The 14,366-nt window shown below is 33.1% G+C and overlaps 1 protein-coding gene across 2 annotated transcripts in view; it reads left to right on the forward strand.

The window, feature by feature from the left end:
- Positions 1 to 14,366, forward strand: part of sas (stranded at second transmembrane protein) — a 149,439-nt gene that overhangs the window by 106,642 nt on the left and 28,431 nt on the right. For both annotated transcript variants that reach the window (XM_072535558.1, XM_072535560.1), the window contains exon 2: positions 12,656 to 13,036. In XM_072535558.1, coding sequence (XP_072391659.1) covers positions 12,656 to 13,036 — 381 coding nt within the window. The remainder of the gene's footprint in view (positions 1 to 12,655; positions 13,037 to 14,366) is intronic.

The raw sequence follows: 14,366 nt of genomic DNA on the forward strand, positions 1-14,366 counted from the left end.
AGGCCGTAAAAATCTATTATCAGTAAAACCACCTTTTATTTATAAAGACAATTAGAAGTAGTCAAATATGAGTTATGAATTTGAATAAAAACCGATTTCTCGTATCTCAAATCTTGCTCTCATCTCAAAGCAAAATATCGCTAGCTCCGCGGCTCTTATCTCAAAACACTCTATTAGGGCGCTCGTATATCGAGGTGCCACTGTATAATATTGTCGAAGAACAGAAGTTTTGTACAAACTGAATTTCTACAATTTAAATGTTAAAATATATTGGTAGTCATACTAAATATAAAACTGGAAAACTACTTTTTTGTGGACACATGTCCTGAAGAATACCTGGTTGTGGAATAATTGGTTTTTCTTTAGTGCAAGACAAGAATATGTATTCATATCCGGGCTTTAGAGTTAGAATCAACTGAATGCTTTATTGTAAATGGTAGAGATATTTTCCATGGTGATGGCCAACCTTCAATGAAAGAAATGACACCAACATAGCAAGAAGAATAGGGTCAGACATGCCGTATTCTGACCGAAGAAGAAACTTTTATGCAGCAAGCATAGGGTTTCATCTGGTATAAATGCTAATATTTAACTTGCAATTAAAAAAATAATATATTTCTTACTCAATGGTAAATATACTGGTAAAAAACAAGTAAATAAACTAAACTTCTACCATATGAACAAATAGTTTGTTCCATAGTTTAATGTAGAGGTGATTTGGTAAGTAAATCCGTCGATAACGTCATAAAAATGTTTTCAAAATGTTCTTTATTATTTTACAATTACAGTAAAAAAAACTGACAATCGAAGATTAACCTACAGTAGTAAAAAGCAACAAGACAAGAAGACCTTGATAAGCAGGTTTGTATAATTGTTGAGCATAAAAATATATTGCTGTATGATTATTATTATCAATTTTTTGTAAGCTTTTAAAAGTAATTCGTTTCTTTTAATAGCAAAATAAATATTTATGTTACCTCAACGTTTATTTGAATGTATTTAATTAATATAGATGGTTTTGAAATTTTCTGGAATTATCGATGAACAAATAAATGTATGTATATTTAATATGTTACATTATATTTATCGTATCCACCAAAATAATTAGTTCAAAATTCGAAATAAACAAACTTTAAAAGAATTCTGGATTCTGCAAAATAATTATTGTTTGCGTAGTTCTCTAACATTTTCTCGGGCATATTCTGATCTACATACTGTATTATTTATGCTGACCCTAATGTAGATATCTGTTGGCGTTAACGAGTGATGCTCGAGGGACGTCCCGTCAGGCACTTAGCCCCTGATGGGACAGCGATTTTTGCAGCGGGACGGGACAGTGACTTTTCTGCGGGACGGCGTTTTGCCCCGCGGGAAATCCCGCATGTCCCTTAAAACTACACTTTTATTATTATCGGAATGATTTGGTAATCTGCGTTATCTGTATAAAAGTATCTGCATTATGTTTCTAATGCAGATACGTAATAACGTAGAAAAAGCTGAAGAGATTCTTACGGAAGACCTAGAGGTTATTTGAAATTGCTTTCAAAAATTGAGACTTCGCTCCAAAGCCTCCAAGACCGAAATAACCTGCCTCCACCTAAACAACAATCTGGCGTCAAGAACTCTTAACGTTCGCTTTGATAACACACGACTCAACCACAATAAACATCCAAAATATCTAGGCCCACGCCTAGGCAAAACGTTAAGCTTTAGAGAACATTTAAGTTCAGATTTGAGTAATCAAATCTACACCAACACATTGACTACCAGTACTGAGCGACATTCCACCACCACATCTTCGCCGACACACTCTGCTTACCAAAGAATATAACAAGATCCTTAGCAACACGATGCTGCCGATTCATAACTATATAGAAGATGCAATCAAAAGTCAATTAGAAAAGAACTAAAACGCGACATACAATAATGGAACGAGAACTTAATAGAGCGAGTCATTGAAAACAACAGAGGCTTAAAATGTCTAAGACCCGCACTGGGAGTTCAAAAAATCATCAAAATTAAAGACGCCAACAATAAGGTAGAGAAGGACAAATATAAAATAACAAATATTGTCGAAGACTTCTACACATCCTTGTACAGCTCGCAAGGCCAGCCTAATGAAACAACAAAGGAGAACGTCAAAAGAAAAATAAAAAACGTGTTATCAGAAGTACTACCAAATATAAAGGGATTCGAAATAGAAAGAGCTTTAAAAGAACTAAAAAATAATAAAGCTCCAAGACACGACGATATAATTGCCGAGCTCTTGAAAACAAGCAAGACATTAAAAATCCCTGTACTAACAGAGCTATTTAATAGATGTCTCCATAATAGCAAGATCCCTAAAGACTGGAATGAGAGTCTTGTAATACTCTTACACAAAAAAGGGGACAAATGTGATCTACAGAATTATAGACCTATATCGTTGCTCAGTCAAGTGTACAAACTATTTATGAGAATTATTAACAACCGGTTAACCTACAAAATGGACAATTACCAACCGGTTGAACAGGCTGGCTTCCGCAAAAGATGTAGTACATCAGACCATCTGCTGACAATGAGAACATTGATAGAGAAGGCAAATGAATGCCAACTACCCGTATTTCTTGCCTTCGTCGACTATGAAAAGGCGTTTGATAGGATCGAGATGTGGGCCATAGAACAAGCTATTAATAATTGTAGAATAGATTCGAGATATAGGCAACTTATCCATAATATATATGAAAATGCAACTAAGATAGTACAACTAGACGAAAATACAAATCCCATCCCCATTAAGAGAGGAGTGAGACAAGGAGACGTAATATCGCCAAAGCTTTTCAACCTAGCCCTAGAAGACGTCTTCAAAACTACAAATTGGTGAACCTATGACATTAACGTAAATGGCAACAAGTTAAACCACATCAGATTCGCTGACAACATAGTGATTATAGGGAGCACATTCGAGGAACTGCAAATTATGATGGGGGAACTAACGGCCAGCTCCCAATACGTCGGCCTAAAAATGAATATGAAAAAAACAAAAATAATCACAAACACAGATGACCCCAGACGTATAACTATAAATGGCAGTGAAATAAATATTAATGACACGTTATAACCCTAAACTATGAATCCCCGTAACGATAGTATCAGGTAGATAAAATTTTTATAAATACAAATTACAAATAATAAAAAAGGTTTTTGTTTCTGACATCTCGATTTGTTAAAATATCTTATACATGGTAATGAGCCACATTAAATGTTTTAAAAAATTTACGTATCTAGGAAATATGTTAAAATATTATATTATTTACATACGGAATATTGCCAAACCATATTTACATGAAGATTTTCGATTTTCTGATAAGAATTTATTAAAACACCCACACATTTCTCGATAACTATCGATGAAAATCATGGTGATATATTTGACAAGTATTGCTAGAAGTTTTAGATTCCATTTATGATACTAATCTCATACAATTTCTACATCTCGATTACAAAAGTTGCATATGCATTTGAGCGTTTTCTCGGTTCGCCCCGAGAAGTTATTTTATTTTTTTGTGCTTGTTAAATAGATCATGTGTTTCTTGAAACTGCTAGGTTAACTAAAATTAATATTAAAAAAAAATGTTCTTATATTCTAAACAATTTACTTATGATAATCTATCTGGTAAGTCCAAGGGTTTGTGTCTCTTTAGTATTTTTACTTCGATGTAGTTGTCCAGTAGGTTTACCGCACTAGAGTTTGGGTAATTTCTAACCGCTTTAAATGCCATCACTACGCTTTTTTATTTCTTCGCGCACAACACTCACTGAGAGATCACGATGTATGACTTCATTAGGGACGTAGTATGGTGCATTAACAATCTGCCTAAGGACCTTCGATTGGAACCTCTGCAGGATTTCATTATTGGATTCGCTTGCACACCCCCACAGTTGAATGCCATAGGTCCAGATGGGTTTTAGAATTACTTTATACACTAATAGTTTATTTTCTAGTCATAGTTCAGATCTTCTTCTAAGTAGCCAGTAAAGTTGTCTTAATTTTAATCCAAGTTGTTTTCGTTTATTGACGATGTGGTTTCTCCAAGTAAGCCGTATATCAGGATGAGTACCGAGTACCGTTGTACAGGTGGACATGTCAGACGTTTAGTTGTAAAAGTTACATAGTTTGATTTACTTTTGTTAACCTTGTTTCGCCATTTTCTTAACCACATCTGAATGGTGTTTAAGTAGAATTGTAACCTTCTAGATTCTTCGATTGAATTTTTGTCCTACGAGAGGATGATGGTGTCATCAGCAAATGTTGCTAAGGAACACTGATCAGAAGTGGGTAGGTCGGCCATGTATAATAGATATAAGAGTGGACCAATAATACTACTTTTAGGTACGCTAGAGTTTCGGTACGCCTGGGTATCTGTCTATTATGTAGGATTTGAATATGCTATAGTATTTAGATGGTAGTTGTTATTTAATTTTATACAGCAAGCCTATATGCTACACTTTATCAAAAGTTTGTGTGATATCTAAAAAGACTGCAGAACAGTAGCGCTTTTCCTCCAAATCCTGGTTTATGATATTAACAACTCTGTGCACTTGGTCAACTGCAGCGTGTTGTTGTCGAAAACCAAATTGGTAGTCAGGAACTAAGCAGTTTTGTTCGGATGTTAAGTCGAAGCATAATTTAGTTGTTAGGTGATTATCTGCTGTACGTTTGGTTATACAGAAATCAAGGAAATCTGGAAGTTTGCTTCTGTCTGTTGGCCAATATGTAGGTTCACCTGTAGAATAACTTTTGAGGTTATTAATATTAATTGCCTGAAGTAGTTGTCTGCCACGTGGGTTCATCAATCTAGAGCCCCAAAAAGGATGTTTCGCATTGTAATCACCACCGGCTAGGAACATTGATCCAAGGGATTTAAAAAATTCAGAAAATTGATTTGCTTTTATTGCGTGCTTGGGAGGGCAATATAATGATGATATAGTGATTGGCCCACTCCAGTCTACAATTACTATGTTTGTGGCCTGCAGTTGCGGTATTTTAGTTGCCTGTAGTTCGTAATTTTTTATACGGCTTTTGATAATTATGTTGGAACCTCCGTGTACAGTATCATCAGGATGATTTGTGGTATATATATAGTTTATAGTTTGGCATTTTCCAGTAACTTTTACCTGTAAAGTGCGTTTCGGAAATAAGCATTATATCAATTTTATTTGCAATTAAAATTATTTTCAACTCTTGACTGTGTTGAGCCATACCGTTGGCGTTCCATATTGCTAGTTTAAGTATAGTAGCCATTTAAATGAGTCTGGATTCGAGTGCCGCCAGGCGGCTTGATAAATCTTCTTACGATTTATTTAGAAAACTCTTGCCAGTAGCTGTTGCGTTACAAATAAAAGATCATTTCCATTCTAGTTTTTTGGGATGTCAGATGATTTTCCAGATTATGCCAGTTGGTATAATGTTATATAACAATTCAACCAGCCAAACTTTATATATGCATTCCAATTTCTAGAGTAATTACTCTATGAAAGCTGGCTTAACGACTATTTATTTTCGTTGTTGGGATAGCGATATAAGTATACAATAGAAGTACTTTATACAAAATATTGGTTGTGTCTCAATACAAATAAAATGTTTGTATATAGTTGTAAGTAAATAAAAAATTAACTTAATATTAGACATAATAGTAAGCAATAATCCAAAAACCCACATAGGATTAAAATATATAATATCCACTAGAAATGTGATTAAATACAAAAATAGAAATAAACATCTTGGGTCTGAACAATCTTTTTTTCAAAACAGACCAGAAAACAAAAAACCCCTGTCATCCCTATTATTATAAACGGTAACATTCCACCTTGTTGTATCTCTAAATAATTCTAAGGAATCTACCTCTAGCCACTAGCGACGACGATTCGAGATTCAACCGAAATTTATTAATGTAGCGAATGAAGGTAATTCGGTTTTTTGTCGATGCAGAGATGAGATCACGTAGAGATGCAGGTTAATAGCTCCACCTTCGGGCAATCTTCGAGATATTCAGGTGTTGTGTGTTGTTTATCCGCATTGTAGCAGGTTCTTCTTCTCCGCCTAGACGACTATATACACAACGTGTTGATCGCCGTTTGGTATATTGATACTATATAAGGAAGTGGCTGTGATAATTTTTAGAACAGTTAAATAATAAAATATAAAATAATTTTTTTCCTTTTATTATGATAAAAAATTATTAAATATTATGGAAAAATTTTTTCCATATAATTTTTTTATAGTATGTACATATTTATATTGAAAAAATGTCTTTCTTAAAATTTATTTTGTTGTTTATTGATGGTATCACTCCTGTTCTGAAGATATCTAAGATCGTTTATGCACCAAGACACAAAACTTAACAGCTCGATCTAAACAACTTCTCTCGTTTTTATTTAGACAATTGTATGGCAACTAACATGATTTTTGGTAACTTATTCGTCAAACTTTTTCTCTTGAGGAGACCAGTTGACAAGCATGCTGCGCAATATGTCAAATACGTCATAGTGTACACGAAATTCGAAGATATATTCGGGCGTTCTTGAAACGGTAGCTAAACTTTTAGGTGTTTATGAGTAAAGGCTAAAAAGAGAGAGATAACCTGAAGATTCCTTAATTATCCCAACCAAAGGACATTGTTTATTATTCAACGTTTTTGTTGCTATAATTGCCTAAAATGTAAAATTAAAATTTTTATCAAAAAAAATTTATTAGATATCGGGTGACAATTGTTTGAAAAATTTAACTGTTATTGTCAGGATACACTTACTAAACGGATGTACACATTTTCCCAAAAATATGAACCAAACGGCAATTTCCATCATAATGTCATTATTCTTAAGATCATCTTGGAATTTTAAGTGAATAATTTGTAGGGGTTACCGGGGAATTCGATAATTAATGTACCATATTACATCATCAGGATTCGGGATATCGTGTAAATCCTTTGATATATTCTTCTGCGTTTTTTCTTTTACTTTTTAAATTATATTTTGCCTTTTTGCCTTTTTTAACGGGTTTCTGTGTTCTTTTTTCAGTAACAATAAGTTTCAATTCCATTACACGGTATACGTCCTTTATTGATTATTACATAGTGTATTTGGTTTATCATTTTGATGTTCTGTGTCTTGTAGTGATTTTTAAATCTACAAGCGTCTACTGGATAATTTGAAAAAAAAAATGTTTGTTACAGCCATGTTTTCTTGGCAGAATCTCTCTCCATCTCATTCTCTTATCTTCCTAATGTCGTGCGTATACTGAATCGTAGCTATACTGTATTGTCGGTGTATACATTATTGTGTTGTTAATATCTTTTTCCACATCTTCCAAGTCTTCTTCAAACTGACAAATTAACACTGACACTGAATCAAGAATTTGTAAAGAGAATGAAATAACCACGTGCATCAGAAACAAGACAATGGAAAGAAATATTGCTCTTTGACAATTTGTATATGTTGATTGATTTGTATACCTGTTCGTAGTGTTTGATGTCACTTTAAATCATCAACTAACCTCCAACATCTACTGTTGAATATAAGCGTCTTGCTTGCTTTTCCACTTAGTTCGATTTTGCGTCATCTGTTTCTTTTCAGACATTTTGGAAATTTGAACCTAACAATATCCTTCATCTTCCGAGATGCAGTCCAAGATAGGTTTATTCTTTTTTTCAACTCGATTGTATAGTTGTCTCGATTTATTGTGATCTCGTGACCCAAATACTTCAACTAAGATATTTTCTCAACTCTCAACTGAGATATTTTGTGGTGTACAAAATTGGTCATAGATTGTGTTTTTTAAAAATTTATTTTAAGAACCATCTGGCTGTGGTAACAGCAGAGTTACTCAATCCACCACGCATACACTCCAGGCATTTTTTTATGTAAAATAAGAATCATCCTGAAATATTTCCCACCCAAAAGAGCGGCGCCAACACAAACAAAAATCAAAGTCGATGGACTAAATACGGAATCCACGGAATACTTATACAGAAAAAGAATAGCAGAGAAGATCACTGGGAATGAAATATAAGAAAACGATAACATCGAGGAAAGCTGGGAGATCACCAGGAGAGGACAGAATACCGAACGAACTCCCTAAGTACGGAGGACCAGATCTGACCAAACAACTATTAAGACTAATCCAAAAAATAATAGAACAAAACAGAATTCCTTAAGAATGGAGATCAAGCATCCTAGTACGTCTCTTCAAAAAGGGAGACAGATCAGACTCATAAAATTACAGAGGAATTAATTTATTAAACACAACACTAAAATTAACAACCAAAGTGATAACAAATAAACTGAATGAAATTATAACACTAGCAGAAGAACAACAAGGTTTTAGGTTGGGAAGATCGTGCACCGACGCTATATTTATAATGAGGCAAGTGCAAGAAAAATCATTAGAAAACAAGAAACCGGCATATCTATGTTTCGTGGACCTTAAGAAGGCATTTGATAGGGTCAAATTAAAAGACGTTGTCCACTTATTGTACCCAAGAGAGATACCTCTAGGAATAATCAAAATGATCGAAAATATCTACCAAAACAACAAAAGTACTTTACTACCAAAAGTAAAAGTAGAAGAAGAACTAACCGACCCTATTGAAACTGGCAATGGGATAAGATAGGTAGACTCCCTGAGTCCTCTATTGTTCAACCTGATTATGGATTCAATAATAAAAAAAGTAAGAACTAAAAAAGGATACCAAATGGGAGAAAAACAACTTAAAATACTCTGCTATACAGACGACGCAATACTACTCTCTCAAAGTGAAGATGATTTACAACGTATGCTGCACCAATTTAATATAACCGCCATAAAATTTAACATGTTAATTTCCTCAAAAAAGACAAAATGCACGGTTACAACAGCAAATTTATTAAGATGTAAATTGGAGCTGGAAGGTCAGATAATAGAGCAAGTTATGGAGTTAAATATCTAGGCATTGCATTATCTAGCTACGGAAAGCTCGAAACTGAAGAGGAAGATCAAGTGAATAGAGCAAACAGAGCCGAAGGCTCCCTAAATGAAACAATATCGAGAAATAAAAATATCGGTAAAGAAACGAAAAGCAGAATTTACAAAACAGTCATCAGACCAATAATGACATACGAGGCAGAAGCAAGACCTGACACAGAGAAGACAAAAAGGATGTTAGAAACAGCAGAGATGAAAACACACAGCAGAAAAATTGATGGTAAGACACTATGGGACACAGCTAGAAGTACAGATATACGACGTAGATGCAAGGTGGAGAACATCAAGAACTTGGTAAGAAATAGGAGATTAGAATGGAACGATCATATAAGCCGAATGACAACAAATAGAGTAGTAAAGACGGCAAGAGACGGTTTCCCAATAGGAAGATGATCAGTACTGTACTATCTTACTGGAGGCACATTGAAAAACAGACAGATTCATGTCTGTATAAAAACAAGAAGAAGAAGAAGACAATTTTTGACGATTTATGTCCAACATATTTTGCCAACGTTTTCGACATTTGTTTAGAGAATCCATTAATGTATGGTAAGGATATATATTGTTTGTTTGATTTAGTGACATTACTATTATTATTGCTAGGTATGGTTTGAAGAAACATCAAGGCAGCGGACACTTTAAAAAAAGAAAAATCATATACTGTTCAGGGCATAAAAAGGAAACTATACAAGGTTACAAACTGTTATGAAAAATATGCAGGGGTTATCACAGTATAACCAGCGAAATGTTATCAGTCAATCGTAACACCAAACCTATAACACTTACCATAAAACAGATTTATGCCCCGATAGCGAGTCAGATGGAAATCAACGAATTCTACTCAGTGTTAGAAAAGTAAATGTCAAGAATGTCAGGAAGAGAGACGATGATTGTAATTGGAGACATAACGCCAAAGAGGATTTGATCCAGACAACCGACGATCACTTTACAAATACTCTAGAAAAATGGATATAGGAAAAAAAATTAAACGTCTTCTATACCGACAAAGAAATAATCATAGCGAACTCTATGTTCACGCACCAATCGCGACGATTATACACATGGAGCTCATTCAACAATCGGTATCGAATTTAATAGATTTTGTACCAATTCCACAAAATAAAGATTAAACTGTGAGTGGAACTTTCAGAATAATTGAAAGGACTCCAAAAAAGGATGCTGCTCAAATAAATGAAATCCCAATATGGGAAGGTATTAAAATCAAAATAGAATATACCGCCATAAAATTCAAAAACGACCTTCATCACATAAAAGCCTTGCCTCCAAAATAAAACCTGGGATGATATTTAACAGAGAAACTGAAGCAGAAAAATCTAAAAAATGACGAACAACGACAAAAATACAACCGACAAAGTAAACTCATTAAAAGAATGTGCTAGAATGATAAAAGACATGGCAGAAATTACTTGAGCAATCACACTAAGCCAATAATTACTCGATACTTCAACCCACGGCCACTTGCGATTGAAGATGAGTTGAGTTTTGCTCCATTTTGAGCTTCCTGTATATTTTTTTGTTTTCCTTTTATCTTGTTTGCAATTAATTCTGATATGTAAGTTTTTGATTGATTAATTCCATTGGCGTAATCCTTTCCAGCTTCTTAGTTTCTTTTTTTTTTCTAGGAGTCTCGAAAGCTGATTGTTTAATAAATGTTTTCTTTTATTTTTATATTTTTTTTAAGGTATTTTTAGGTATTTTTATTAGGGATAAGTCTGTGTATTTGTCTGATGAGAGAATCTATTGCAACTGGCTGAATGTCTAACGTCTATGCCATTAAAAAAATACCTCTTATTAAGGTCTTTTTTGTAACCAATATATTTTAAATATTTTTTCTCGTCTGAGTAGTATTAAATTTCTTCTTCCTTCGATCAAGATTCAAATTGTTTCTTCTAGTTAGTGCTACAAGAAAAAATATCAAACGAAAGAGGGGGAGAAATGTGGAATATTAGAGAATAAGCAAGATTTTCTATTTCATTTTTCAAAATATATTTTTAAACTGATGGAATATTTCGGTGACCTTTAAAAGATCCAAACAGTGTAACCGTTCGATAGAAAAAAGAACAGTAATTTGCAGACAATTAAATTTATTTTTCTGCTCTACTTAATTTTCGCTGACTAATAAAATTCAGACAGATAGTAACGCTGCACTAATAGTATTGTAGTTATTTAGAGATACATAATTTCAGGTTTTCGAGTAAATCGCTTTACAAATGTACCGTTACAATTGACGCATTTAATTTTAAAAATGTAAGAGAAAAGTTAATTTATAAAATATAATTAGTTTAATAAGCCATAAATACTAAATATAATATATATTATTAACACTTTTAGCGGTGTTAATAAATCATTTTAATGACATAGTTTTCACCCTTAAAAAATACATTTTGAATTGTTGAAATACTCAGAAATCATATTAAGAATATCAAACTATTATCAGTAGTAATATCCCTAGGACATTGATAACAGACGAGATAATTTCATGACAATCGAAAGCTCGTTCCTTGGTAACAGCACGAAGCAGAAGGCTGAGTGCTGTTACCAAGCAACGAGCTTGAGAAATTTGTCATGAAATTATGAGGCATTCATCAATGTCCGAGGGATATTCGGCGGATAATTTTTCAAAAAAAAAATCATAACTCAACATAACGAAACATTTATTTATTAAAAGTACAGTTAGTGAAAGTACAATAATTATTAAAATTTAAGTTAACATTAGATTCGTTGCTGTTCTCTACTATAGAAGATCTATTACCACGCATAATATTTATAATATATTTGATCGTGTTGTCATAGGGATTGAAAATTGCACTGAATGCAATTATCAGTCTAATGTTGACATGATTGGGTGAAATTGTTCCACATGACACAAAATGACGAAATTTGAATGGTTGTTAGAACAGTCGAAAAATTATCACCTAAATCATCCGATCCAAATTTTATGCTACTTAGCTTTTTTATAAATTTGAGCAATTAGGAGTGGTTTTCACCCTTAGAAATAAATTTTTAAAGGGTTGAAATAGTCAACAATTATAGTTGAGTTTTAGACAATCATTTTAATTCATCTGAACCAAATTTCACTCTTTTTAAGCTTTTTTATTAATTTTGACAATAAGGGGTAGTTTTCACCCTTAAAAAAATAAAAAGCGCCCGTCGGTACAATATAAATTTTGAAGTAGAGGGTATGTTGAACGTAATCCCAAATTTTTATTCAAATCGGTCTATTCCGAAAAATTTGCGAGGTTTTGTCCTATTTTAAGCTTCGGTTCCTGGACTATTAAGTTAAATTGTAAAATAGATTATCTAGGCACATACATTAGACAGTACATTTGCTGGTCTTATAGTCTTCAACCTTGTGTCTTTTGCAGCAAAGTCAAAGAATTCAAATTTTGATATGATCTACAATAAGTATACAATGTAAATCAATCAGTACTCTTTTCAGTGCTATATATGTTAGAAAGCGAATAGAGGTATCTTCTGTTTCCACAATCCATGGAAGTTATTTTCACCAAGTTTGTAACCTAAATAAATTTGATAGTAATCTAAATAGATTGTTTTGGAGAGATTTAGAAACATTTAGAAAGATTTAATCAACAGAAAAGTACAAAGAAATTATACGTTTATATTTACTTTCAGATATCAAAAAACAACGATCACCTCAAGACTTAACTTCACACACATCCAAACCACCTGAGATGCCTCAAGCTATGAGCATGCTTGCAGAAGACTCAGATGTACCCTTTCAACCAACACCCGTTCCAGTGACTGAATCCAACGTAATAGATAAGAATTCTGCCAAAATAAATAGTTCGGCTGTTGCAGAAGAACCAAAGGGAAGAGCTTTAAATTTTACTTTAGGAGGACATGAAAATGATAATGTTTTGATGAATCCTACAAATCACAGCGGTGTTGATCTTAGTGATGTTAGTATTGGAGATGATGATGATGACTTTGATATGGAAATGTTACACCCGAAAATTTTATCGCCTAAAGCTGAATTAAGAAATGCGTCGTATGGTAAGTATATTATTAAATACACATTGTATTTGTTTTATCTATCGTAGCCAAGTTGAATTGCCCTGTTGGACACTTTCGAGCGGCAAAAATGTATGTTCCCTTAATGTGAAATCATATAACATCGACATCGTATCATAATATTATTACAATTAACCATGATTGTCATTTAATTCAAAGGTTTTACACCTAGTTTCGTAAATGATTCCAACTTCTTTTAAATGTTTCACTGATGATGGTCCGACTGAACCAAAAACGTTTTATGGTAATAATTTTGGATAAATTTTATTTTTAATAAAATATACCATTATACAACAGAAGTCTATACTGGTTGTATACTATTATACAACCACTGAGAATTTCCTCTTTTACTTGGTTTACTTTGTATTTCAGTTCTTCCTTTGGCGGAATTTTCAGTTTTTTTATTTACGCTTGTAAAATGAAAGTTTTTGCTTCGTTTCGAAGTTGCATAAATCGTTGATTTAGCTGCTAATTCAGCTGTTGATTCATCTGTTGTGTCTTTATTTTGCTGTGTAAACACATTTCAGCATAATTTTAGCACATTGATTAATTCCGATATTAAATAGACTAACTCGGTTATTTTGACATTCAAGAGAATTGAATTTTTCTCAAAAATAAACTTCGAGTCTTGAGAGTTGTCTTCCGTTCTGTTTACTGCCGAATACGTAGAATCAGTTGAGGGGAGAATTGTTTTTGTAACAATATGCTTAATGAAAACTCATTGTATAAACTAGATGTAATATATTATTTTTATTACTATAAGCAGAAATATAATATTCTATTGTAACAATGTAAAATGACCAGCAAGGAATCATATTTTCTTACGTGCCGCGCCAATGATCGAATTCAAAATTTTCGGGAATTCATTATTGACACGTGATTTCGACTACTTTCGACCAGTTGCGACGGGTGATTTTGGACGACTAATTTTATTTATTGTTTGTTAGAGTATGGAGAACGCCAAGGAAGGAGAGGACTAATGCGCGATGTGTGTCAGAATACGCACGTCGAGTGAGCGACCTGCATCAGCGCGCGGTACCCCTGTCCTATATAAATTCATCTATGTGTACTAAAATAAAAATTTCAAAATAAAAATCTAGAGTGAACGGAATTTCTTATTGCTGTAAAAATTTACAAAGTAGTCATAAAAATAATATTACCTGAAAGAACTCCTGAGAAATAATAGAATATATGGGATGTCTCATAAAATTAGAAAAATAGAGACTAAATAAATACAAATTGATACGTGGAAGCTCTTGACAATTTACAATTATAGGAGACGTTGTATTTTCATATGACATTGGTAAGCTTT

Source organism: Diabrotica undecimpunctata, chromosome 6 (assembly GCF_040954645.1).
Source record: "Diabrotica undecimpunctata isolate CICGRU chromosome 6, icDiaUnde3, whole genome shotgun sequence".
Taxonomy (NCBI): Eukaryota; Metazoa; Arthropoda; class Insecta; order Coleoptera; family Chrysomelidae; genus Diabrotica; species Diabrotica undecimpunctata.